The sequence below is a fragment of the Chiloscyllium punctatum genome, chromosome 17 (genome assembly GCF_047496795.1).
Source record: "Chiloscyllium punctatum isolate Juve2018m chromosome 17, sChiPun1.3, whole genome shotgun sequence".
NCBI classification, from domain to species: Eukaryota; Metazoa; Chordata; class Chondrichthyes; order Orectolobiformes; family Hemiscylliidae; genus Chiloscyllium; species Chiloscyllium punctatum.
In genome coordinates, this window is record NC_092755.1 from 89,460,641 (window position 1) to 89,487,943 (window position 27,303).

At 41.4% G+C, this 27,303-nt stretch overlaps 1 protein-coding gene across 2 annotated transcripts in view; it reads right to left on the reverse strand.

The window, feature by feature from the left end:
- Nucleotides 1-1,757: 1,757 nt before the first annotated feature.
- The window catches only part of sez6l (seizure related 6 homolog (mouse)-like), a 269,322-nt gene continuing 243,776 nt past the window's right edge, over nucleotides 1,758-27,303 (reverse strand). The window contains exons 13-17 of one of the 2 annotated variants that reach the window (XM_072587857.1): nucleotides 24,827-25,021; nucleotides 23,014-23,046; nucleotides 21,071-21,182; nucleotides 18,207-18,309; nucleotides 1,758-15,860 (exon numbers count right to left, since the gene is read on the reverse strand). In XM_072587857.1, the coding sequence (XP_072443958.1) occupies nucleotides 15,831-15,860; nucleotides 18,207-18,309; nucleotides 21,071-21,182; nucleotides 23,014-23,046; nucleotides 24,827-25,021 (473 nt within the window). In that variant the 3' untranslated portion in view covers nucleotides 1,758-15,830. Of the gene's footprint in view, nucleotides 15,861-18,206; nucleotides 18,310-21,070; nucleotides 21,186-23,013; nucleotides 23,047-24,826; nucleotides 25,022-27,303 lie in introns of both variants that reach the window. The other variant, XM_072587855.1, reaches the window with a different exon arrangement.

Below are 27,303 nucleotides of genomic sequence, written 5' to 3' on the forward strand. Positions count from 1 at the left end.
TTTACAAGTATGTTTCCAGGGTTGGAGGATTTGACCTATAAGGAGAGATTGAATAGGCTGGAATGCCAGAGGCCAAGGGGTGACCTTATAGAGGTTTATAAAATCATGAAGGGCATGGATAGGATAAATGTACAAAGTTTTTCCCCTGCGGTGTGGTAGTCCAGAACTAGAGGGCATAAGTTTAGGCTGAGAGGAGAAAGATACAAGAAACCTAAGGGGCCACTTTTTCATGCAGAGGATGTTGCGTATATGGAATGAGCTGCCAAAGGAAGTGGTGGAGGCTGGTACAATTGCAACATTTAAAAAGCATTTGGATGGGTATATGAATACGAAGGGTTTGGAGGGATATGGGCTGGGTACTGGCAGGTGGGACGAGATTGGGTTGGGATATCTGGTCGGCATGGACGGGTGGGACCGAAGGGTCTGTTTCCGTGCTGTACATCTCTAAGACTCTATGACTCTCAAAGATATCAGAGAATACTAAGCAATAGAAAAAAAAACATAAAAAATAAAAAATAAAAAATTCTTCTGTTACTCTGTCCAATTCTGAAGGTTTGTGGTTGATCTTAAGCCTGCTTTTGTACAAGCAAGTTTTAACAGAAAATTCAACTATAACCTGACCAGTTGTAAGCATATAAGCATATTTTGTTTGTATTTTACACATTTTGTCTGAAGTGGAAATCCTATCTTACAACTATTTGGAATCTATCAGTGCATGAAAAATGTCTTCTTCTGTGTGAGTTGACACAGTATTGCCCCAGGATTTGTATTCTGGACATTTCTAAGCTTAATTGCACAATTAGGCTGTCATTTTAACTCTTCCACTATTTCATTGTCAGTAATCTGTGGCAAGATACACTGGGGGTCCCTAAGGGTGCAGGGGGTGTCAGATGAAATAAGTGTTTCATAAAATTAAATTAAAAAAACAGTAAACTGGAACCCAGGTTTATGCCCTTTCAATCATTGAGCATTTTGAAAGTGAGAACTGTTTAATTTTTAATTCTGGTAAAGGATAATTAAAGAAAGAAAAATGTCTTCAGAATTCTTGGAAGAGACTATAATGTAACCTTCTGCAATAAATGCATGAGGGAGAGAGGAAGAGAGTGTAATTTGTTTAGTATTGATTTAATTAAAAGCAGAAACTCATCCTCCTCCACCTGTTCATATTAAGAGTATGAATGTGTCCAGTCACATCTGGATCAATGCTCTAAAATATAATTTGGTAAGATATCATCTGATTAACTGTCCAGGGAATTTGTAACTGTTCCATTTTGGACAAAACCCTCCTAAGCATTTTTATGATGCAACTACTGAAAACAATCTGATTGGTTCCTCTGTTCTTGTGGCACAGTGGGTCAGTGGTTAGCACTGCTGTCTAACAGGACCTGGATTCAATCCCACCCTCGGAGGACTGCCTGTGTGGATTTCCTCCGGGTTCTCTGGTTTTCTCCCACAGTCCAAAGATGTGCAGGTTAGCTGGATTGGCCATGGGGAATGTGGGGTTACAGAAGAGGGATGATGTGGACGCGATGTGGTCTGCTTCCACACTGTAGGGATTCTCTGATTCTTCTGACTCAACACAAGGAGTGTTGTGGTTCAAAAAGACATTTTTAGTAACTCATTCGCAATAGGTGACAAAGGCATCCTTGCCAGTATTACTAATACATTTGGCAACAAACATAAAGAAAATGAAGGGTTAGTTAAAATTTGAAGAAATTCAAAAAAGTAAATTCCAAGATGCAACCCAACAGCCACAATTGAAAGGTCTAAATCCTTGTCATCTTTATTAATGGGGAAAAAAATCTTTCCATTTTAGCATCTAACAGTTATTAAAAACATATACATCAGTTGTTACGGAGTAAACATCACAGTATATTTATTCTATGGTGATTCATTCATTTTTTTTAAATAAACCATACATCATTGTTTGGCAAATGGGCTTTTATTATTCACATCAAAGAAACAACAATGAACAAAACTACGAGAAAAATTCCTTTCTGGCAGCTCAGAATTAAAAATGAATTGTGCAGCAAGACAAGATTTTCCAGATGGAACCACAATAACAGAATAGGGCTGATGCACACAGCACCTACACCAGCAAACCCTTTAACTCTCTTGGCTGCATTCTCTCTCCATTATCAGTGAAGGTATTCGCCTCCACAGTGGTATTGAATGCTAAGTAGTCTCAGGTTATAATCAAGATTTTGTTCTGCAGGTTAGTTTGGTTAAGAAGTTACTTCACTAAAGTATCATTAGATCCTACTGACAATTTAATAAAATATCTTTTGACTCTAGTTCACACATACTCTTGGGAAAAATATAATCCTAAATCATATTGCACTGTACAGACTCAAAATCCAATTTACATATGGAGTCACTTGATGCCTAGTCATTTAAATAGCCCATTCTAAGAGGCCATGTTATTTCATGGGCTGATCAGTAGTTCATGTGCTTTTGCTGTTAAATTGGTTTCAGACATCTATATTGACATATAGACATCTGTTTGATTCATGGGCTCTCACACAATATTTAAATGCCATTTTCTTCCCTTGCCCTCTCATTTTTTCTCTCTCCTATCTTGAATTTCTGACTCAGTGCTGAAGATTATGATTCACAGGCTTCAGTGGTGTCCCAGTTCCGTGTCTAAACTGTGAGCCGTCAATAGGCTTTTTAGCATTGGAGGCATTAATCAGATTCCTGCCTGTCATCCACACCAAGAAATTTTACACAAACAGTCACAGACCAGCAGTCAGAAATCACTTAAAAGCAAATACGAAATAAAAGTAAAAGTGCCAGAGAAACTCAGCAGTTCTTGCAGTCTTTGTGGAGAAAGAAACAGAGTTAACATTTCAAGTACAGCATGACTCAGAGTTCAGGAATCATTATATCTTCTTCCCTCATTTGTTTTTGCACTTTTTCTAGCACAGATGTATTCAGAAGTATTATAACACCTGAACTGCAGCGAGACTAAATTAACTGAGTACAGACAGGTGATCAGATCAGTGATTTAGCACCAAAGGTGATTTTTTAAAAAAAATCACTTCTGGAATGTGGACATCATTGGCCGGGCAGCATTTATTGCTTATCGCTAGTTACCTTTGAGAGGGTGGTGGTGAGTTGCCTCCATGGACTGCTGCAGTCAGTGTAGGGACATCCTGTCTAGGGAGGGAGTTCCAGGCTTTTGACCCAACGGCACTGAAGGAACATTGAGATGTTTCCAACTCAGGATGGTGGTGAGTGGCTTGGAGAGAACTTGCATGTGGTGTTGTTCCCATGTATTTCCTGCTCTGTCCTTCTAGATGGAAGTGATAATGGCTTTGGATAGTGCTGTCTAAGGAGGCTTGGTAAATTTTGTGATTCGGACTCATAACTTACCCCATCAGGATATTCAGGGGCTGATGGGTAATCTGTTTGAAAGGACAAAAGCATTTGATGTCTTTTGAGTAGCTTGCTGTGCAATTGATCTCATACACCTCCTAATGGCTCCATCTTTATAGCCTCAAAACCACACAGGGTTTGATGTCAGCTCCATGTTGTGTTGATTGATTCCAGCAATGGGATTCAGTGGTACCTTGTTATGTTGTTGAACAAAAATCATGCTGGGAATCCTGTTTCTTGTCAGAGATGTGGGGAATGAAGGAGGACAGGGGTAGATGAGCTGTGAAGTATCCCACAGTGGAATAGCCAGCTACCATTCACTGTGAAGATCAGAGTTGAGAATGTGGTGCTGGAAAAGCACAGCAGGTCAGCATGCAAGGAGCAGGAGAATTGATGTTTTGGGCATAAGTCCTTCATCATTATGCCCGAAACGGCGATTCCTCTGCTCCTCGGATGCTGCCTGACCTACTGTGTTTTTCCAGCACCACATTCTCGACTCTGATCTCCAGCATCTGCAGTCCTCACTTTCTCCCACTGTGAAGATCACACAGGAATACTGGTACTGGAGAATATCTGGCATCCAGAGAATGAGTTAATAGCTTCAGAAGAGGATCCATGTAAATATTAATGCATGAGTAAATAGAAGAAGAAGATTGGAATGATGAAGTTAACTTTGCAATGTGTTAATTTCAGGAATTCAGTCACAGTGGAATTGATTAAATCCTTTGAGATTGCTAATTAAACATTGATGACCACTAAGTTTACCAAGTTTGGATGCAGAATACACATTATTTCAAAATACTATGATGTCACTTGATGGCTTCTTGTATCAAGTCATTCAAATGGTTAAAATCTACTTTAATGTTCTTTAAGATCAAAGCTATGGAAAAGTCATATATTGTTCTAAACAGCCTGCACATTTATAGATCAATCAAATCATGTTGCAGAGAAATAAATCTCAGTAGCACTAGCTAGTAGGGTATTCAGCCAGCTGTTTATCACTCCTTCACTATCTGATGTAGCAAACATTACTGCAACTGGTTATGAAATAATAAAAGCTTGCTTCTCAACCATTGCATAGTCCTTAAGGCTAGGCTTCATGAGGGGTATGCTTGGTGTTGGGACACAGAGAACTGAAGGAGAACCATTTCATCACAATAAAAGTCTGACACACAGAGGCACACGGGATGTCTAATCATTCTCCCAGGAATAGGTAAACCTGTGATGGAAGACATTTTCTCTCAGTTCTATTTGCATCCCATTGGTTGATTGGTTTTCAGATTCAATGTGACATAACAAATCTCATGTACACAATTACTCATTATACCACAAACAATGGGATCACATGCAACATCTCCACAGATCAACAACTTTATTTCAGAACTGTACAATAATTTGATCAGAAAACAATGTTTTGTGATTGAGAGATGGGCAGAGATTAGGATGAGAAATAGCATAAAGACTTCTCCCTTCCTTTCCTTGACTTCTCTGTTTCCATTTCTGGATAGGCTGGCCACCAATATCCACTACAAACCCATTGGCTCCCGCAGTTATTTTAACTAAGCGTCCTCACACCCTACTTCCTGTCAGGACTCCTTTCCATTCTCCCAGTTTTTCCAATTCCAGAAATGTCAATAGTTTGGCTCAATTGAGGATTCCCGCCACTGTGGTTGACAGGGTTCTTAGCCATGTCCAACTCATCTCCCGCACTTCTGCCCTCACCCCTTCTCTTCCCTTCCACAACACTGGTAGGGTCCCTCTGGTCCTCACTTACCACCTCACCAGCATTAGCATTCCAAAGGATCATAAGCCACCATTTCGGCCACCTTCAATGGGATGCCACCACCAAACACATCTTGCCTTCCCTTGTTGGCATTTCCAAGGGACCTTTCCCTCGGGGATGCCCTGCTCCATTCCCAATACATCCCCACACCCCCACAGCACCATCCCATGCAATCACAGGAGGTGCCCATTTACTTCCTCCCCCTTCACCTTCAAAGCTCCAGAAGCAGTGATTTATCTGCACTTCACTCACTGTAGTCTATTCTGTTGGCTGCTCACAATGTGGTCTCCGCTAACTGGATGATCACTTTGTGGAAAACCCACGTTCAGCCTGTAAAAGTGACTTTGCCCATCCAGTTGCTTTGCACTTCAACACATCGCTGTGTTCCGTGGTCACCATCTCTATCTTGGGCTTGCTACAGAGCTCCAGCAAGGCTCAGTGAGAGCTGAAAGAACAGCATCCCTTTTTCACTTAGGGGACCCTGTAGCCTTCAGGACTCAATATTGAGTTCAATAACGTTAGGGCCTGTATACCTCATTCCATGTCTTTTATCCTTCTCCACATCTTGGGGTCTGTCATGACATGTGCTGCTTTCAGGCACAGCCAACCCATTTTGACCTACTCATGATCCCCTTCTCCTTCCTGATGAAGGGCTTATACCTGAAACATCGATTCTCCTGCTCCTCGGATGCTGCCTGGCCTGCTATGCTTTTCCAGCACCACACCCTCGACTCTGATCTCCAGCATCTGCAGTCCTCAATTTCTCTCCGTTCTCCTTCGTTGGCTTATCATCATCAATCCCTTTATCTGCCTAACCATCTTTCTCTCTCTCCCTCAGCTCCGTCTCCATCTGTCCCCGCACTCTACCACAACTTCAGTATATATACCACCCACTATCAGTTCTAAAGAAGGATCATTGGACTCTAAACATTAGCTCTGTTTTTTTCTCCACAGATGCTGCCAGACCTTTTAAGCTCCTCCAGCTTTTTCTGTTTTTATTTGATAAGGATGTTTATGCTGGCAATCGACCAACTAGAGAATTCATAAAGAGTTAGAGATCTTATTGACCTCATGCTGCCTATTGTCTGTCATGCCTTGATGTGGTGATTCCACAATCATACTGAGCCTAGTCCTTCACGTTAAGTTGCAGTGAGATAGAAGGACAATCGGATAGCAACACCGTCAACTACACATCCCTACTGAGAATCAGGTGAAGCTTTAGAAGACAGGAGAAGTGTATTGTCCACAGTCAAAATTTTGAGGTAGGTGGAAGAAAGAGTACAATTCACTCAGACAACTTCAGTATATATAAAAGATTTGTGCTTTCAGTTTGAATTTCAAGATTATTTCCTAGACTGATAATTTCCTCCCACAGACCTATCTGTTTTATATTTAATAGCAACGTGTTTCAGCAATGTCACATTATCATTACAATCCTACAGTGAGATCTGCATACTAAATATTAATATTTGAAATGAAGAGTACTAATAAGACTAATTTAACATCAGAATGCTGATTTTGCATTTTTTTAAAAACTGCAAACATAAATTTAAATTAAACCACTAATTTGTAAACATATTCAGACACCTATATAATGAACAAAGCCATGAGTAGCTGACAGGAACAAATGCTGTTAGCTTGAAGAATAGCAACAAAAAACTGGCCATTGTACCAACACTGAGCGTAATGCATCAGCTATGTTACAAGTCTTGCCTTGCAATAGCAAGATTTTTGATGATGTCAGTGTAAGAGCTGCATTATAAAGCCACCACTATCAACAGGTTTCAATCTTAATGCTGCAGGTATTGCTCCCTTTAGAATTCACGGCATAGAAACAGACCATTTGGTCAACTTGTCCGAGACAGTGATTATGCTCTTAAACAAGCCTCCTCCCACCCTTTCCACTTTTGAAATATGGACAATTTCTCTCTGCTATGTTGCCCCATGCTGGCTTATGTTTCTATGGGTGATGTAATGATGATACTGAGCCAAGTGGCAGTCTTTGCATACGGATCTTGACATTGAATGTCAGTGTACAACTGGTGCCTCCTGGTGTATGACAACTTTGTCTGATCATACCCATACTAGATATTAACATACACACACATCCAGCAACAGTTTCTGTTTGTCATGCTACTTATTTTCCTTCCATAACCGAGAGATGATGCAGCTAATTGAAGCTCCCCAAGTGACAATTAGCCAACTCTTCAGGGACCTGGATTTATACCTGGAACATTTCTTGTCTCCTTGGGTCCATGGCTCACTGAATAACATCACATCAGATCCTTAGAATTGGCAATGAGACTTAGAATCCAGTAAACAGTGCTCAGGGGATGCATTAAAGTGTGCACCCGTTGGAAATAAACAAATCTTGGCCAATGTGAATGCTGGCAGATTTTAAATATGTGCCCTATCACTGCACAGTTTGTTAGAAAGGAACTGAAGCATTGGAGATTTAATTTGCACCCTTACAATGGAAGACAAAGAAATGAAAGACTCAGATATATAAAATATTTTGTACAAATAGGGGAGGTGATGGCCTGGTGCTTAGTATTATTGCTGTACTGTTCATCCAAAGACCCAGGTAATGTTCTGGGGGACTTGGATTTGTATCCTGCCATGGTGGATTGTGAATTCTATACAAATCTGGAATTGAGAGTATTATGATAACCATGAGTCGACTGTCATCTGCTTCACTAATGCCTACATATGACTCCAGACCCACAGCAATGTCATTAACTCTTAACCACCCTCTGGAGATGGGTGATAAATGCTGGCCTAGCCAGTGACACCCTCACCCTGCCAATGAATTAAAATACACTCAGGACTTTGCAGTTAGTCATTATTGTACTGTGGGAAACATGACCACCAATTTAAGCACCACAAGATTCCACAAACAGCAAAGACCAGATCATCTGTTTTTTTGATGATTTTAGTGGGAATACATCACTATTTGTTTATTATTTTCTCCAACGGCTGTCAAACACTGGTCAAAGTCAATTACATCAGCTACTTAGTTCACCAAACCCATTGGATCATGGAAAAGTTCAAGTTTCAAAATTTTGGAAAAAGACTTTCAATGAAAATCCATTGCGATCTTTCGAATGTACACATTCAGGTTAAGTTATTTTAGAAATGACCGAAATGCAAACCAATCTAAACCAGCGCAAACCAAGTGGTTACATGGTAGCTCACAGGATTTTTATTTCACCAATAAATTCCACCAGGTATGTATGATCTAAATAATGTGTCAAATTATTAATACTAGTAATAATTTGGCTATTCCACATCCATATGTGAGTTTCAATTTTTTGCATTTATAAATGAAATGATTCCCATGAGGTGCATGAAGGAAAAGACCACAGCTCAGTTACTTCTATTAATGTATCACGTGTTATGAGCTAGTAAGGTTTAGCACGCATGCCTGAGACCAAATGAAACTAAGGAACATGTGATAGTTAAATGTTAAAAATGAAATGTGTGCATGAGGACTGGGTATGCAGATAGAGAGAATAAGTAATTAACATGCTGGAGGTTTGAGATCTGAGAGCTGGAATAAAACTCTGACCCATCCCAACAAAGGATTGCATGAATGGGTAAGAATGGAAGGTTATTATCTTGTTAAAGGTATGATCCTTTGACATAAAACATGAAAAGTGCCAATAAAAAAAAGGATCATTCAATCAGGCTCATAAAACCAACTAGCCATGATTTGTCTCTTGATAAATTTTCTCTAAACCTTTCACCTCCTGCACATTTTCTAATCAATTTGTGAACTTTTCGCTGTGTTAAAGATTCATGTGATTAATCATCCTCTACATTTGATATTAATGCTGCTGATATTTCCAGACTCATGTATTTGGCCAGGGGTAGAGGGGACTCTCCTTCTCAATTTCTCCCTTTGCTTAAGGTAGTGGCCCTCAGGTTAAAACAACCACTCTGATGAGAGTGTGACTTTATAGTCCTCTCAAATTTTGCCAACTGTTCCTGTATATGTGTATGTAATATATATATATATATATATGTATAAAATACTCTAGGACTTTCAAAGCCATATATTTGTTCAGTTCTTTCCAAAGGAGTGACTTATTCCAATGATTGACCACCCTCTGTGGGAAAAACTTTGTTCGAAATCTCCAATCTCACCAGACATTTGTCAATTTTATAAACCAACAACGGTATATGTTCTTCAAGTCGTTCAAGTCAATAAACAGGACACACTGTCAGACCCAGCTCTGAAGAGTTATACTGGATTTGAAATGTTAACTCTGTTTCTCTCTCCACAGATGCTGCCAGACCAGCTAAGTTTCTCCAGCATTTTCTGTATTTGTTTCACAATGACGGAATTGTTGGGTCATTTCAGTTTTTACACTGTTAGGCCATCAGTCATCGGGAGGGATATGAAACATATAATGAGCTCTGTAGAAGGCAGCCTTTAGAAATTGCAAGAATTTTGTTAATCAGCCTGTTACTTTCACAGCTAATAGAAAGGAACACACATACTGGGCTATGTGAGATCTGGTCTTTTTCTGAAAATGGGCTTGTTCCATTCATTAATATTATTTCTCAGCCTTCTGCAGGGGTCTTTGGTATTTGTCTGGATGCACTGTTGTAATTTTAATATTTCAGTTTTGTGTGTTTGTTCCTTTTTTTAAACCAAGAAGGCAGTGCTGACAAGACAAGTAGCGTTTAAACTCCTAAGCCTGTCCATTCCAGGTTGGCTGTGTCCTTCTTTCTCTTTCCTATACATCTTCTTTCTTTTTCTTCATCTCCCTCTTGTTGGTGGCGGAGGAGGTGTCATTGTGGAGGTGGCTAGGCAAAAGTGGTGAGGGGGTGTCTGCAGTGGTAACTCATAGATATGGTAGGCCCAGAGCAGGGGCTCCTAGTGAGGTCAGTGAGATGACGGCTGCAGCTTTCACTGTGTGGTGGGCCCGGGTCAGGATGGCGATGTTGGGCCCAGATCGGGATACCTAGCAATGTCGGCAGTGGCAGCAGAGCTGGAGACTCTATGGGTATTGGCTGGACTCTGAATGGGGACTCATTGCAGCCTGGAGACCGGAACACCTTACAGAAACCCCGGAGATCATCAGAAAACCCGGAACTGTGCTTGACAAAGCAGGACTATAAATTTGAACATAATTTCTTATTTTTCTGTCAATTAAAGTGAAGATGTAGCTCTATTTAAGTAATCTTTTTTTATTCATTTGTAATCCAAAATAGCACCAGATTGTGACAACACTTTTCCCTGCATCTTCCCAAATACATGTGACAATAAAAATCATTCGTTTATGCTTGCCGTTACCCCGATGATGTCAGGGTCTTGCTCCATATTTTTGGTGACCCTTTGATAATCATAATTTGAAGCCGGGTTTGTTGGTCCAAATGAGTGTGGAACACACTTCATGTTTAATATCGCCGAGTGGCAAATTGCTCATTGTGGCTCAACGTTCAAATACCAGCTATCACCCAAGAAATTATGACGTAGGCCATTATGCAAGGCTACTGATGTCAGCAGCACAAAACTCAATTAATTGAATTTCTGGAATGGCAATAGATTGAGAAAAATGTTGATAATATGAATGGGCCTGAAATCCATTGAAGAGAAATGTGAGTTACTTGATCCAGCACCTTCTCCAATTCCCAAAATTATGTTGTGATGACGCACAGGCAATATATGATTAATTCCTTAGATGCCAGTGGGAGAGCATGTGGAAGGTGATCTTGAGCTGCAGTGGGTATCCGTCCCTCTGAGCTAAAAAGTCTTGCTTCAAGTCTCACTTCAGTCAAACACATTAAGTATCAACTTGGAAATCTTTCTAACCCACGTCGGTGGCCGGGTGGTAAGAGCGGGAGAGATTCTGGTTGACCGTGTGATGGAGGGAAGCCTCTATCATCACTATCCATGTTGCCACAGCAACTTGGGTTTTCTCAATGAACTGTAACACACCAGCTTATGGTCTAACCAGTCCAGAGATTTAAATAAACATCAAAATCAAGATTAAGACATATAAGAAATAAAGCTAATGACAGAAATAAAAATCTGATTATTGTAAGTAACCAGGTCAACAGAAAAGCGAATCACACTTTTATGGAAATTCAATCCCAGTATGACCCTATAATGGTTCAAAATAGCTTAGAAAGTTTGCACTTAATATATTATAAAGAAATAAACATATTGCCTTTCAGTAAAACATTCTTCCAGGTTTGAAGGCAACACAATTCATTGACTAGTTAAAAAAAGCCAATTATCAGAATTTCATGAATGATCTATTTTTCTGTGCTCTGATATAATGCTGCATGGGAAAACGTGACTTCTACAATGACTGAAATAGATGCTGAGGAAAATGATGCTTAAATTAGCAGAATGTATGAGTAACAACTGAAAGATTACAAACTTGATAAGGATCTTCAAACAGCCTGCAGCTAGCATACTGAAAGATATAACACATTGTGAGTACTTCAAAAATGCTGACAAATCATTTAAGGTTTGAGCTCATAACTAGCCCTCTGTTACAGTCTCGCAACACAGATACAACCATCTGCCCTTCTGTATTAACTTCTGTTGTGCATAAATCTGGTTCTATGAAATTATCTGACTCCAAAATCCTGTTGTGTTAAAATCCTTGGAAGGAGCAGAGATGTTATGTGGGGTGTACAGTGATCCTTCCTTTTGATTTCTGTTTACATCTATGAGAATTGTCTCTGGCTGATACGAATCAAAATCAGCATAAGGGATCAGAACAGCACTGAAGAAGGGTCACAAGACCTGAAACATTAACTCAGCTTTCTATCCACAGACACTGCCAAACCTGCTGAGTATCTCCAGCAATTTCTGTTTTGTTTCAATATGTGTCCACATGTACAATATGGTCACTCACCTGACTGTGCATTTTTCATAGAGTCATAGAATCCATACTGTGTAGATTGAGGTTATTCAGCCCATTAAGCTTGCACTGATTCTCTGAAGAGCATCTTACACAGCCCCAGCCCCCCCATCCTATCCCTGTAACCCTGTATTTCCCAGGTCTAATCCACCTACCCTGCACATCCCTGAACACTATGGGCAATTTAGCATGGCTGATCCTCCTAACTTGCACATCTTTGGATGATGGGAGAAAACTAGAGCACCCAGAGGAAACCCACACAGACACAGGGAGAACGTGCAAACTCTACGCAGGCAGTCACCTTGAACATCAATCTTGAAACCCTGATTTCAACCCTGGGCAGGAATGGAGCAGGTTGTGGGCAAGGTAGATAGTAAACCTTTCTGATCTTGGCCATAGGAGTTCTGGTCCATTTTAATCCCTGGGCTTTTCCTGCATCACAGCTTTCTGCTGGTGGAAAGCAATTGCTGGTCAGAGGACAGAGGCCCAATGTTAGATGGTCAGAGACTTGGCACTCTGGGAAATGTTCCTTCTTCTCATCCCACACAAAGTAAAAAGACAATTATCGATTCTGACATTGTTGAACTTCTCACCTCTGACCCTCTTTCTGCTAGGTTCACCACAATGGCTTTACCATTCTGTGTCAAGGGTGAAAAAGCAGCTAAGTCTGCATAACATAATTGGATGATAACTAATTAACTTAAAAGAAGGATCCCTAATAGTTTCTGGTGGCTATCCTTCTTGGCTGTCAGAGGCCTGATTGTACTCACAAGTCCATGACAACCCATCAATGGTCCAATATCAAGATAAAGAAACAGGAAGTGCTGGAGAAACTCAGCAGCAGAGAAAAACAGCGTTAAGGGTCAATATCACCCTTCTTTCAGATCTCCAGCATCCACAGCACTTTGCTTTTAATCGATGTTAAGATGTTAGATTTAGCAGTGTGAGGGTTAGGAATTGACTCATGTACACCCTGATCTCCTTAGGTCAAGAAGACAAAACAAAACACCAGAAGACCAAGTTGCCATAGACCCGGAGGACTGCAGGTCTGCTCTCTCATTAGAGAGAGACGTCTGCTGGTGAGTTTAACATGAAGGTCACCAAGCCTCAGAAAAGGGGTGACATTGAGAAGGAAAGTCCTTCATGTTAACCACAGCCAATAAAGTCCTGTTGAATTTAAGATGGACATAATGCATTTTAAGATAAAATCTGGAGTGTGCTATTATGGCATTTTGAATAACTGTGGGAGTGAAAGAACACATTTACAGTTCTCAATACCACCCCTACCCCTCTCACCTCCCCGTCCACACTCCCAGCCCGCGAGTCAATCAATAAAGCCAATTGTAGGATAGATGCTTTCTCATACAGAGGAAGGTGAGCCACTGTCTCGCTGTTGTTTTATTTTGTTAAAATGCAGTTACAGGTTTGTTGCAGTAAGAAAGTGCTGTATTAATGTCAAGTTCTGCTCACACAGCATGCAACGTAGCAAAACAGTAATGCATTATTTTAAAAAAAAGTTTCCTCATCCAGATTTTTCTCCTTCTCTTCTGAAATGTTAATGTCGAGGGGCAGATCAGCTTTCCACCTGCTCCCCTCTGACTTTCTCCTGCCCTGGAGAGGTACCCATTGGAGGTGCCAGTTCTACAAAGTCAAGCATCAATTCTTCAAATTCTTCTGCTGAGGGAGCGCACAAACACACAAACACACAAACAAGAGAAGGCTGCTAGGCCCTTCAAGCCTGTTCCACCACTCAATGCGATCATGGTTGGTCTGATTTTAACCTCAACTCTCCATTCCTGCACTCCTGATAACCAAAGGTATTTAAAGATTCTTCATCTACTGCCTTTATAGGAAAGAAATTCCAAAAGACTCACAACCCTCTAGGGAGGAAAATAATGTTTCCACATCTCTGCCTTAAATGGGTGACCCTTGTTTTAAAATGACCTCGACTTCTAGGTTTTCCCACAGGAGGAAACATCCTTCCAGTATCCACCCAGGTTCCCTCAGGATCTTACATTTGAATTAAGTCACGTTTGACACTTCTAAACCCCAGAGGATACAGACCCTGTCTGAATACACTTTCCTCATAATACAGTTTGCCCATCATTCCTGATGAAGGGCTTTTGCCCGAAATGTCGATTCTCCTGCTCCTTGGATGCTGCGTGACCTGCTGTGTTTTTCCAGTACCACACTCTCGATTCTAATCTCCAGCATCTGCAGTCCTCACGTTTGCCCATTCCATGTATTAGTCTAGTAAACCTTCTCTGAACTGCGTCTAATGCAGTGAACATTACTGTACAAGATGACAGCTTACTCATTCCAATAGTCACTTGCCCCTGATTACAGACTTGGATCGAAAGTAAGAATCTGAGATGATTGGTCCCCAAACATACCCCTCTAACTCCTCTTGCAAACTGAGAGGGAAATAAAAACAATATCAGCACCTCTCACTCATGCTCACACTGAGATCAGCTAGCACAGTACAAACTGAGAATCAAACCCCCCAGATTCCTGACCCAAATGGCTTAAGCTACTCGCTGTTTAAATTTGCTTAATTATTTGGCTGAGCCTGTGCTGTTTGGAAATGTTTGCCACTTAATATTACACATCGGAGCACGGGGAGAAATATTACTACATGTTGTGACTGATCACAATGACTAGTGCAACTAAAGTAGAATTCTCCTGTGCAACTTTACCAGCAGAATAAAACTCTTCACAAATAAATAGCAAGAGGTAAATGCAGAAAATGCTGCACAATGTAGGTGTGCAGGTGTAATGCGTTTTGCTTACATTAGGAAAATATATGTAAACAAATGCCCCAACACAAAATGTGTCTGTTAGCACAGGTATGCATGAATACTGCAGATGTACAGTAAGGATATACATGCACAGATGCACATCACACACATATGCTGTTTAATGAATATACACAGACGTACAGTACATGCATGTATACACATGTATGTGCCTGCATATACATATTTACAGGGAAAGTGCGTACACGGGATTGTGTACAGTTAGGCAAAAAGGGGACACTTAGAAAAGACTTGTCAAGCAATTCGCTCATTGAAAGGCCCGTCTTTACCAGAGACTTAAAAGAAATGGAATACTTTTTGTTCAAAGTGCTGAACCAACGTCGAAAAACAATTGCAAAAAATATTCCTTGAGGTTATATTTTTCAAAAAAAAGTGACATTCCCTAACTTCATGCTGAATGGAGGGTACTGCTGCTTTGGATTCTCTTCACCTCTGGCTATAGCGAGAGGGTGTCTGCTTTCACCTGGGGATTGTGCCAGGGTGATAATTTGTGAAGGACTGCTCAGTCCTCTATTAGGGATAGCTGAGCTTCTCTGGAACAGAGCGTAGCTCTTTCCAGTCAGCAAGCTCACAGGAGCCTCAAGGAATATCTCTTTGAAAAGCACGTAATGTACTTCAACAAAACAAAATACAGACGTTGTGAAATTGCTTTGGCCAAAATTTGATTTGGTCTCCTTCAAATACTCCATTTTTGCTTCTTATTAAAAATTCTGATGTTACCTAAATAATTCAACCGATGCATTCTTTGGAGAATTTGAGGGGGCTTTTCTCACACTGAGTTGCCAGGATCCCTTTTCAGGTGAACACGACTGGGTGAGATACATTTGGAGGGAGTGTCGAGTCTGGAATGTCAGTTAACTTCTGATTTGGATTAGAAAGCAGAGAGGAGCATCATTCTCTGGGGTGTGCACTGGGAAACTCTGGCTGATTGCAGGAATCTCATTCTTCCTGCCCCTTCCATGAGCTTATTCATATGGAAACTTCGTATTCCCTGGTATCCTGAAATCAAACAAAAGAGGAAAGGTGCAGCATTGAAATTGCCGTCTCCTGAGAAAATCACCATTAAAGCAACTAGCAAAATATCTTGAGACAAGAGGTTTTTTTAAATATACAGTGACTTATAATTTGGAATGCACTATCCAAAAGCATGATTAGATTAGATTCCTATAGTGCAGAAACAGGCCCTTCGGCCCAACAAGTCCACACCGACCCTCCGAAGAGCAACCTACCCCAGACCCATTCACCTACTCCCTACTAATGCACCTATCACTATGGGCAATTTAGCATGGCCAATTCACCTGGCCCACACATCTTTGGACAGACACAGGCAGAATGTGCAAACTCCACACAGACAGTCACCTGAGGCAGGAATTGAACCTGGGCCCCTGGCGCTGCGAGGCAGCAGTGCAAACCACTGTGCCACCCATGTTGGAAGCAGAATCACTGATAATTTCCAATGTTGGATAAATAATTGAAGGGGTGAAATCTGCAAGGATATGAGGGGATGGGAAGGAAAATGGGACGTTGCCTTTCAAAGAGCTATCACAAGCACAATGGGCTGTGTGGCCACCTCCCGCCTTATTCTTTGATTCTAAGTTCTCAATAAAAGGACATGTTCTGGCCTTACAAGTAATGAAGCATAACAGTAAATTTGTGTATTTTTTTTCTTTAATATAATAATTTTTTATGGGGTATGACGCTGCCTATTCTCGTGGAAAAGTGGTATTCATCATGTGTGAACTTAATCAAACAGAGCCTGATGGTCTGTTCAACTTGGGATCTAGTATGACCAGCCACACTCCTATTCTGTCAATACTTACAGTATGAGTGCCATCCAGGGTGGGATTGCTGTATATTGATGAGGGGCTGGATTCCTAGCTAACCTGTGCCTCACTTTCCCTCTCAAGCCCAGGAATACAAAAGCTAATTAGAGTCATAGAGATGTACAGCACGGAAATAGCTTTGGTCCAACTCATCCATGTTGAGCAGATATCCCAAAACAATCTAGCCCTACCTGTCCCATATCCCTCTAAACCCTTTCTATTCATATACCCAACCAGATGTCTTTTAAATGTTGCAATTGTATCAGCCTCCACCACTTCCTCTGGCAGCTCATTCCATACACGTACCACCCTCTGCGTGAAAAAATTGCCCCTTAAGTCTCTTTGCTATCTTTCCCTTCTCACCCTAAACCTATGTATACCCTCTAGTTATGGACTCCCCCCATCTCAGGGAAAAGACTTTGTCTATTTACCCTATCCATGCCCCTCATGATTTTATAAACCTCTATGAGGTCACTCCCTCAGCCTTCGACACTCCAGGGAGAACAGTCCAAGCCTATTCAACCTCTCCAATTGTTGAGGTCATATTAGATGCCTGAACTAATTCAAAGCTGAGATTGGATGTGGGACGTTTTTGGACTTTACAGTGTGCAATCAGAATGTGAGTTGTATTTAACTGCTAAGAATAAGAGTCTTATAACTCAAGAGCTTGGGGAGCTTGTTGTTTCCAGCTGTTTTCTCTATGGCAATACCTCAGTCAATCAGTGTTAACTTGCCAACCAATCAGCATCCTTTTCTCCTGTAGCATAAATTGTTTCTATGAGTTGAAATTTGACATCCTTGAGTTTGTCCTGATGGTTGAAAATCTCTGTCAATTTGTAGCACTATTCAGCAACAACAAAGTTGTCATCCTTTATCTAAATGAATAATCTCACCCCTTTCTATAAGTGTGCAAATTTTCATTGAAACTCCCAGTGAAATACTGGTAGAGAAGTGAGCAAATATCTCATATTTCAGTACCTACCCCTGAATGAACCCATCAATCCTCTTATAGCTTCTGTAAAGTTACTAGGCAGAACCTTGTGAGTTTTTCTTAACAACACATAACTGGTTGACATCTTGGATCATGTAATTATACTATCCTTTTGTTTCAGAAACAAAAACAGAAGTTGCTGGAAAAGCTCAGCAGGTCTGGCAGCACCTAAGGAGAGAAATTAGAGTTAATATTTCGGGTCAAGTGACCCTTCTTCAGACCTGGACCCAAAACGTTAACTCTGATTTCTCTCCACAGATCCTACTCCTGATTTGCTGAGCTTCTCCAGCAAACTTCTGTTTTTGTTTCTGATTTCCAGAAATTGCAGTTTTATCCTTTTGTTTCTCATTGTCATCACATCTGAACACAACATTCACAATGATAATGGTTGCACTCAGCTTTCTCAGAATCGAAAAATCTTTAGCCATTTTCATGCTCTCCTTTCCACCCCACTTTAAATATATGGACCCAGAGAAATATCTTGACCAGATCTGCTCCGACACAGCGAATGTTAGAAAACAAGTGACGTACGCCTGTCTCATAGATGGGATTGTCAAACGCTGTTTCTACAGTGATCTGACTGTACGGATGAGAAGACATGAGAGGCAGACGCAGGTTTGAGTGATATCGGCACCTGGAATAAAGAGATAAAAAGTAAAATTGAGGATGTGATAATTGGAATAACAGTACACATGGCTTTGCCCACTGTGCAATCTTTCCCAGAACGTGAGTACTGTACATTTATTGACACACATGATACCTATCAACCACACTGCATTTTCTATGTATCTGATAATTGGCACAGACATCACAGAATACAAAACATCTTGTTTAAGAGCAAAAATAACACCCAAAATAAATTAAGATTGTATCCCAAAATGACAAGTAGATTTTCATTAAAATTAGATACAGTTAAAAGTGTTACAAAGTTATGCAGAGTGCTTATGAAATGGAAGGCTGGAGGCTAGAATTTATTTGTAATAACATGGGGGGGGGGGGGGGGGGGGGAAGAGTGTGTGGTCCCTTTAAGAGGTGATGTGCTTTTCAAAGCTTGGAGCTTTAAAAAAAAAGCAGCTGTAGATGTACAGACAGTTCTACAATGGAAATGTATCGATTGGCTGTGTGACTGGAAAACTTTAGGCTTGTTTTGTTGTTAAGGAAACCAGCTTGAATATCAGCCAATTAATTTAAACAAGGCCTTAGCTACCAAAACCCAATTAAATTTAAATCTGTTGGTTTTGACTACCACGAACCAATCTGATTGTAAAGAAATTAATATGTCATCATGGGTATAAAGAAGAGGGCAATCGAAAATTAGAGGGAGAGACAACTGAGAAATAAATACCGGGCTTTCACAAGAAATCTACACGCTCTTTAAAACAAACACCATTTACCTATAAAACACATCATGGAAATTTTAGATAATATTCCAGACAAAAGAAATTACAGAGAAAACAACGGAGAGAGGCATTTTGGAAAGAAGGATCAGCAGAAGAAAGGTGTTTATGACTGAAGAAGATACAAAATATTTTGGAAGACACATTCTGTGTGAACTTTGAGAGACTAAGATTTAATTTATTGTTCTTATTTCTTGGATTTATATAAATGGGACCTGTGTTATTGAAACAGTATACCAGTAGAATTTAGTTCAGTTAGGGACAAGTTAGATAGAGAGGAATTGTTCGATTTGTTAGTAATTCTGTTAATTTGTTCACTATTGGAGTTAGATAAATAAATTGTTACTTGTTAATTATAGAGGGGTGAAAAAATTCTATCTCATTCAACCACTCCTTTATGACAGATTGGGCGTAAGAGGTGGGTTATATCACTTGTCACATTTCTATGGTGAGCTTCTCTGGTGTTTCAGTTTTAATTATCAGAGAGGTGTTGACCTCCCTTTCGTAACAAAAGCTACTTTAAAAATAATGTATTCATCCCCAGATTGTGGGTACCTGAGTTCATCCACATAAGGTGGTAATTCAATGCCTTCTTAAATGGCTCTGATCCAAATGGTGAAAATGCTACCCACCCCTGTAGGTTGAAGGATGGTGTTTATGTCTGAGTTCAGATTGTGTGTCACTTGGAGTGGAACATGGACGGAATGGGGTAGCGCTTAGTGCATCCATTCACCTGTTGCACTTGTCCTATTCATTTGTGATTTTGGGAGGGGAGCAGGTTCATAGCTCCTTGAAAGTAGAGTCACAGGTGGACAGGACAGTGAAGAAGGCGCTTGGTATGCTTTCCTTTATTCGTCAGCGCATTGTGTATAGAAGTTGTGATGTCACGTTGCGGCTGTACAGGACATTGGTTAGGCCACTTTTGGAATAATGTATTCAATTCTGGTCTCCCTGCTATCGAAAGGATGTTGTTAAACTTGAAAGGGTTCAGAAAAGATTTACAAGGATGTTGCCAGTGTTGAAGGGTTTTGAGCTACAGGGAGAGGCTGAACAGGCTGGGGCTGTTTTCCCTGGAGCGATGACGGCTGAGGGGTGACCTTATAGAGGTTTATAAAATCATGTGGGGCAGGGATAGGGTGAATAGCCAAGGTCTTTTTCACAGGGTGAGTTGTCCAAAACTAGAGGGCATAGGTTTAAGGTGAGAGGGGAAAGCTTAAAGAGAGACTTGAGGGGCAACGTTTTCACTCAGAGGGCCTTACATGTATTGAAAGATCTGCCAGAGGTAGAGACTGGTACAATTACAATGTTTAAAATGCCTTTGGATGGGTATTTGAATAAGAAGGGTTTAGAGGGATATGGGTCAAATGCTGGCAAATGGGACTAGATTAATTTAGGATATCTGGTCAACATGGATGAGTTGGACTGAAGTGTCTGTTTCCGTGCTGTACAAATCCATAACTGTATGACTTGGTTAAAGATCACACAAAAGATCAAAGTGTCATACAGCTGATGCAATGATTTGAACAAACCTTGATTGCTTTCAAGTCTTTAATCACTTAGAATGGGTTGCAGGTTTTGATTCATAAATATATAAATCCCAGAACTTCTTTCAAGTCACATTCCCAAGATAATTTAAGACTTTTTTAAGAAAGTTGACATCTCAGCTCAGACAATGCATCACCATTCGAACTGATTAAAGTCTTAACAGCAATCTAGATTTGTTCAAATCATTGCATCAGTTGCATGACACTATGATCTTTTACTATAAATTCTGTGTCCTATGATCCTGCCCCACTAGCTACCTGATGATGGAACAGCTCTCCAAAAGTTAGTGCTTCCAAATAAACCTGCTGGACTATAACCTGGTGTTATGTGATTTTTACTTTTGTCCACCCCAGGCAAACACCGGCACCTCCTCATCTACGAATTGGTGAGATTGCACCACAATATCAAATCTTTGAATGTTCAGAGGAGCACAAAGAATTATTGCTCACTTACCTGGTAACGTAAATGTAGGCGCTTCCCAACAGTATAGAGATGATGAGGATAGGAATGAATATGGCCAAAGCCATATTTCCGCCTTCCATTGATGTCTCCACAGCTGTTTCTGCTACTGGAGGCAAAGCAACTGAGAAGTGACTTTATTATTTCAAAGCTCCTTTAACTGGTTAAGGATTTTCATCTCCACTTCTCCCCTTCCCTTGTCAATGTTTCACCTGTGTTTCCCTGAAAGCACTGACTCCTGCTGGATAATGAATCTGTTGGGAGAGCCTATGATACATACCTGCTCTTTGTAAGTGTAATGTGATGATTTTAACCCTTTTCACTTCATGTGAAAGGAAATGGTTCTGTCATGATTTTAACAGTATCAGTGCAGTACCAATCTCTTCAAATTTCTTTTCTATCTTTGCATAGAAGTTCTGATTTTGAATGTAGATGGTAGCAGAAACAAGGTGAACAGAATTGCCTGCCTTCATACCTGCCTGGTTTTGCTTCTTTCGGGATTGAGGGAAACGAATCAATCATTGGGGAGGTGATGGCCTCATCGTATTATTGCTGGACTGTTAATCCAGTGACTCAGGTAATGTTCTGGGGACTGGGTTCGAATCCTGCCATGGCAGATGCATTTGATATTAATCAAAACCTTGAATTAAGAGTCTGATGATGACTGTAATCCATTGTTGGAAAAACCCATCTGGTTCACTAAGGCCCTTTACAGAAGGAAACTGCCATCCTTACCTGGTCTTGACTGTACATGATTGCAGACCTACAGCCATGTGGTTGATTCTTAACTGCTTGTGGGATGGGCAATAAATGCTGGCATGGCCAGTAAGGTCCTCAATCTACGTATGTTACATCTAGCCTATGAAATTTTGATAGGACAGTTTGGGTGGGGCCTTACTCTGTACAAAACTCATACTATATCTCATTTAGCATAGTTTGAGAGGATAAACCAGAATTTAGATACTTTTCAAGTTGTACCTTCCTTGAAGAGCTTGATGTGAACATTGGGACTAACAATGTAGCAGGTAAATGATGTTCTATGTATAACAGATAGTATCCCCAACCATTAAGTGCTTGATGGTACCTTTAGCATCCAAACTGCATTGTATGTTATTGGGGTGAATTTAAATGGATATTATTGAGGGGATAATACTTTGCATCAAACATAGTATACGGTATGAGGGACAGCTTAATACAGAGATTGGGCATCAAAAAAGGAAGAATTAGAATTCCTACGGTGTGGAAACATGCCCTTTGGCCCAACAAGTCCACACCTATCCTCTGAAGAGTAACCCAACCCGCTATTTACCCCTGAATATAACCTGCACTATGGGCAATTGTGCATTTCACCTACCTGCACATCTTTGGACTGTGGGAGGAAACTGGAGCACCTGGAAAGGACCATGGAGAATACACAAACTCCACACAGACAGTCACCCGAGGCTGGAATCAAACTTGGATCCCTAACACTGTGAGGCAGCAGTGCTAAGCACTGAGCCACCATGCCATCCTATTTAATTAAGAGTCAGCACTTGTTTAATATAACACACTGTCCAGAACACTTCACAAACAATTTAGAACATCATAAAAGAAAGACATTCCTTATTAGAATAAACTAATGTTATTGTCATCACTTGGTTGTGTCGCCATAGTCTTACCAGACCATAGGGCCTGCTCTCTCATTAGAGAAAAGCAACTGGTGGTGATTTAACCAGAAGATCACCAGACCCTGGGCAAGAGAAGAAAAGTCCTTCATGGTAACCTCAAATCAGTGATGGCAATTGTACCCACATTGTCAGCATCACACTGCAATTCAGCCAACTGAGTTAAACCAATTCCTTGCCATCCCTAAAGTCAGTGACAATCTACAATAATGCCCAGCCAGTTATTAAATGTTCTTACAGTCAGCGCACAGTCACAATTAAAGCACTACTTACCTTCTAGCGAGTGTTCAAAGCCATATGTTGCAGCTGGAAATAAAAACAAGAAAAAGATTTTTTTGAAAATAAAAATCATTGAATAGATTGTATGACTCTTTGTAAGGATACTTACTGCCCAGGTCAATCCTGTGAGTAGGTGTCCCAGCACTACGTTATGTAAATAAACAATTTACTGTTCAAGTACCCTAGGGTTTCCTACACAGGCTCAGTCAACGGGGCCTTGAGTAGATCCGAGCAAAACACAAAGCAAATCAATTGACTGACTGTCAAGGAACACAAAAACCAAAGCTGATTGTATTTTCTACTGTTCGAATGTTTGGTGATGTGTGTTCAAAGATTTGATGCACAAACATGAAAGTCAGAGAGATCCAAACCACCTTCACTAATCATCTTTCACAATCGTTGCTTCTATTGCCAGGTAGGACAGTGCAACTTGGTTTCTCCCTTAACTCATCTTGCCAAGGTACAAGGCAGAAAATCTACCAAGGTGGTAAAATTTTACTGGGCCTGCAGAAGATGGTGGAGTGGCATAGGGATAACAAAGCTTTTGTCTGGCAGACAGTACTTTTGCAGCTACGGGTAAAGTCATCATAGTCCTAGAGGGTTGCTCGCCCATTAAGAAGAGGTGGCGTTAACTGGAGAGTCATCACACTTTGGGTGAGAGGCAGTTCCCCAAGGTGGGGTGGGGGAGGAGTTGCTGGTGTAGGGGAGGGAGAGGGTGCGGGATTGGTGGAGGGTGGGTGAGGGTATGGATGGGATTGAGCTCCGAGGCAGCAGTGGCTGTAATGGAGATCCACAGGGCAGCTTATAACAGCAGTGCTTCCACGCTAACAGGTCTTTGGTACCATCTCATAAAGTCATAGAGGTCAGTGGCACAGAATAAGGCCCTCTAGCCCATCAAATCTGCACCAGTTAAATACAACCACTTGATCCCATTGTACAGCACTTGGCCCCTTGTTTCGCATTGCCTTGGCATTGCAAGTGCACATCTAACTACTTCTTCAATGTTCTCAAGGGTTCTGCCTCTACCACACTTACAGGCACTGAGTTCCAGATTCCCACAACCCTCTGGTGGGAATTTCCTCACATTCCCTTAACGTCCTGCCCCTAACCTTAAGTCTATGCCCCCTGCTCATTGATCCTTCCATCAAGGGGAAAGTCTTTCCCGTCTACCCTGTCTATGCTGCTCATAATCGTATACCTCTCAATCTTGTCTCTCCTCAGTCTCCTCTGTTTCAGGGAAAACAATCCCACTCTATCCAATCTCTCTTCATAACTGAAGCTCTCCAGCCCAGGGAACATCCTGATAAATCTCCTATGCACCTTCTCCAGTGTTATCACATCCCTCCTATAATGTGAATTCCAGAACTGAACACAGTACTCAAGCTGTGGTCTAACCAACGTCTTACACATTTCCAGCATAACCTCCCTGCTCTTAAACTCTTATGCCTTGGCTAATAAAGGCAAGTGTCCCATGTGCCTTCTTACCCAGTTCATCTGCCACTCCTCTGCTCTCATAGAGGGGTTGTGACAATTTCCAAGGGTCGATGTGGGGTCACAGTGGTAAAGTTTCAGAAGCATCATCTGACACAATCTGATAATATACAATATGGAGCTTTTGCTCAATTGCCAATTGTCTGCTGCAAAGTCTGGACCCTAGGAAATGACAGATAAATCTGCTCAATGATCTGTTCTCTCTTTCTGGTTACTCCAAAACTGTCAGGAGGATTGCCAACAAAATTGCAAGCCGCCAGCCTGAAATCCTGTTCTCTCTGTAGGACTCTGAGTGTCATGTGGACTGAGGCCTTACCTTTACACAGAGGCAGTGGCCCACTCCAGTGAGATGGGTGAGCTATGATGCATCGAATGGTGACCTCCCCAACCAGCTCAAATCCTTCGTAACACATAAATGTCAGTGTCTCCCCCGGCAGGTACAGCCGCTTGTACAGAATCTGATAACCATTTTCAGGTAGTCCAGGATTCTCACATGCCACAGACTCCTCCGCTGGAACAGAAAAGCAGGAAATATTTCAGGTAGTTATTGGCAAAGGGATCTCACAGGTAAGAGGGAGCAATGAGAAAGAACTGTATATTTATATAACACTTTTAAAGTCCACATGGGCATTTCAAACACTTTTTCTTCTATGCTTTCATAGGATGAGAGCATCACTGGGCAAGTTATCCCTAATTGCCCAGAGGGCAGTTAGGAGTCAACCACAATGCTGTAGGTTGAGAGTCACATGTAGGCCAGACCCAGGTAAGGATGGCAGATGTACTTCCCTAAAGGCCTTATGCTTGAATTGTCGATTCTCCTGCTCCTCGGGTGCTGCCTGACCAGCTGTGTTTTTCCAGCATCGCACTCTTCGATTAGTGAACCATTAGCGATTCTGAGGAAGGGTCACTTGATTTCTCTCCACAGATGCTGCCAGAGCTGCTGAGCTTTTCCAGCAACTTCTGTTTCTATTAGTGAATCGGATGGGTTTTCACAACGATGCCTACACGGTCATCATTAGACCCAGCTGCTTATTTCAGGTTGTGTTGAATTCAGAATTCCACCCATCTGCCATGTTGGGGATTTAAAGCCAGGAGTAAAGTCATTTTGAAATGTACTCAATGTTGTAGCATGGGAATCAATGCAGCTAGTTTATGCACAACAAGATCCCACAAACAGCAATGTGATCATGAACAGACAATTTGCTTTTTGGCTCCTGGTGTCACTTTAGAGCTGGGATTCCAATGACACACAGCCTTATAAAAAATGAAGACATTGCCAATCAACCTATTCAGATACCGTATAGCACAGTCCTGGGGTAGATGGGACTTGAACCAATGAAACCCCTAGCTTAGAGGCAGGGACATTATCACTGTACCACAGAGTCCACTACAGCTATTGTTTAAATATAAGACCATAGACACAGGAGCAGAAATTAGGCCATTTGGCCCATCAAGTCAGCTCTGCCATCCCATCATGGCTGATCGGTTTTCAACCCCCATTTTCCCACTTTTTCCCCATAACCTTCTTATTCCTATCAACCTTGGCTTGGTCAGCACATCATGGTCCTCTTTTGGAAATGGTCACCTCAGCTCCCAAACCATGTCCTTCTCATATTCCCCAATCCATCCTTTTCTTTATTGTTGAGGCTTGCATGAATGCTGAGTTGTAACTGAAGAAGATCCATATCATACTCAAAACACTAACTCTATTTCTCTCTGAGTTGAATGCTGAGTTTCTCCCGCATTCCCAGTGTCTGTTTCAGATTTAGAACATAGAACATAGAACAATACAGTGTACAACAGGCCCTTCGGCCCTCGATGTTGTGCTGACCTGTGAACTAATCTAAGGCCATCACCCCACACTATCCCATCAGCATTCATGTGCTTATCCAAGGACTGCTTAAATGCCACTAATGTGGCTGAGTTAGCTACATTGGCAGGCAGGGCATTCCACGCCCTTACTACTCTCTGAGCAAAGAACCTGTCTCCCACCTTTGTCTTAAATCTATCATCCATCAACTTGCAGCTATACCCCCTTGTACAAGCAGATATCATCATCCTAGGAAAAAGACTGTCAATGTCCACCCTATCTGACCTTCTGATCATCTTGTATGTTTCCAGCACCCACGGTATTTTGTTTTTGTTACTGGTGTCTAACCTGAGCCCCATACCAACCATTGCTGCAACCCCTTATCTCAAACATCTCTTACAACAAACCCACCTTGATGTACCCTCTTCAAGCACTGGCTATTCCCAGATGACTAATCCAGCAGCACTCTGAATTGTTTCATGTACTTCGGTGTATACCGGGCCCTATTCATCCAAACCTATGTGTTCAAATCCAATCCTATTGCTCACTTTCAACTGTGGAAATGCCAATTTTCATTTGGCTTTCTGTTCCCAATGCAAGGATGGCATGGTGGCTCAGTGGTTAGCACTGCTGCCTCATAGCGCCAGGGACCTAGGATTGATTCCAGCCTCGGGTGACCGTCTGTATGGAGTTTGCCCATTCTCCCCGTGTCTGCGTGGGTTTCCTCTTGGTGCTCCGGTTATCTCCGCAGTACAAACATGTTCAGGTCAAGGTGGATTGGCCATGCTAAATTGCAGAGGTAGAAGTGGGTATTGCAGATGCTGGAGATTAGAGTCACGATGAGAGTGATGCTCGAAAAGCATAGCAGGTCAGGCAGCATCCGAGCAGCAGGAAAATCAATGTTTCGGGCAAAAGGCCTTCATCAGGAAGGGCTAAATTGCCCATAGTGTTCAAAGATGTGCTCCTTATCTGGATCAACCATG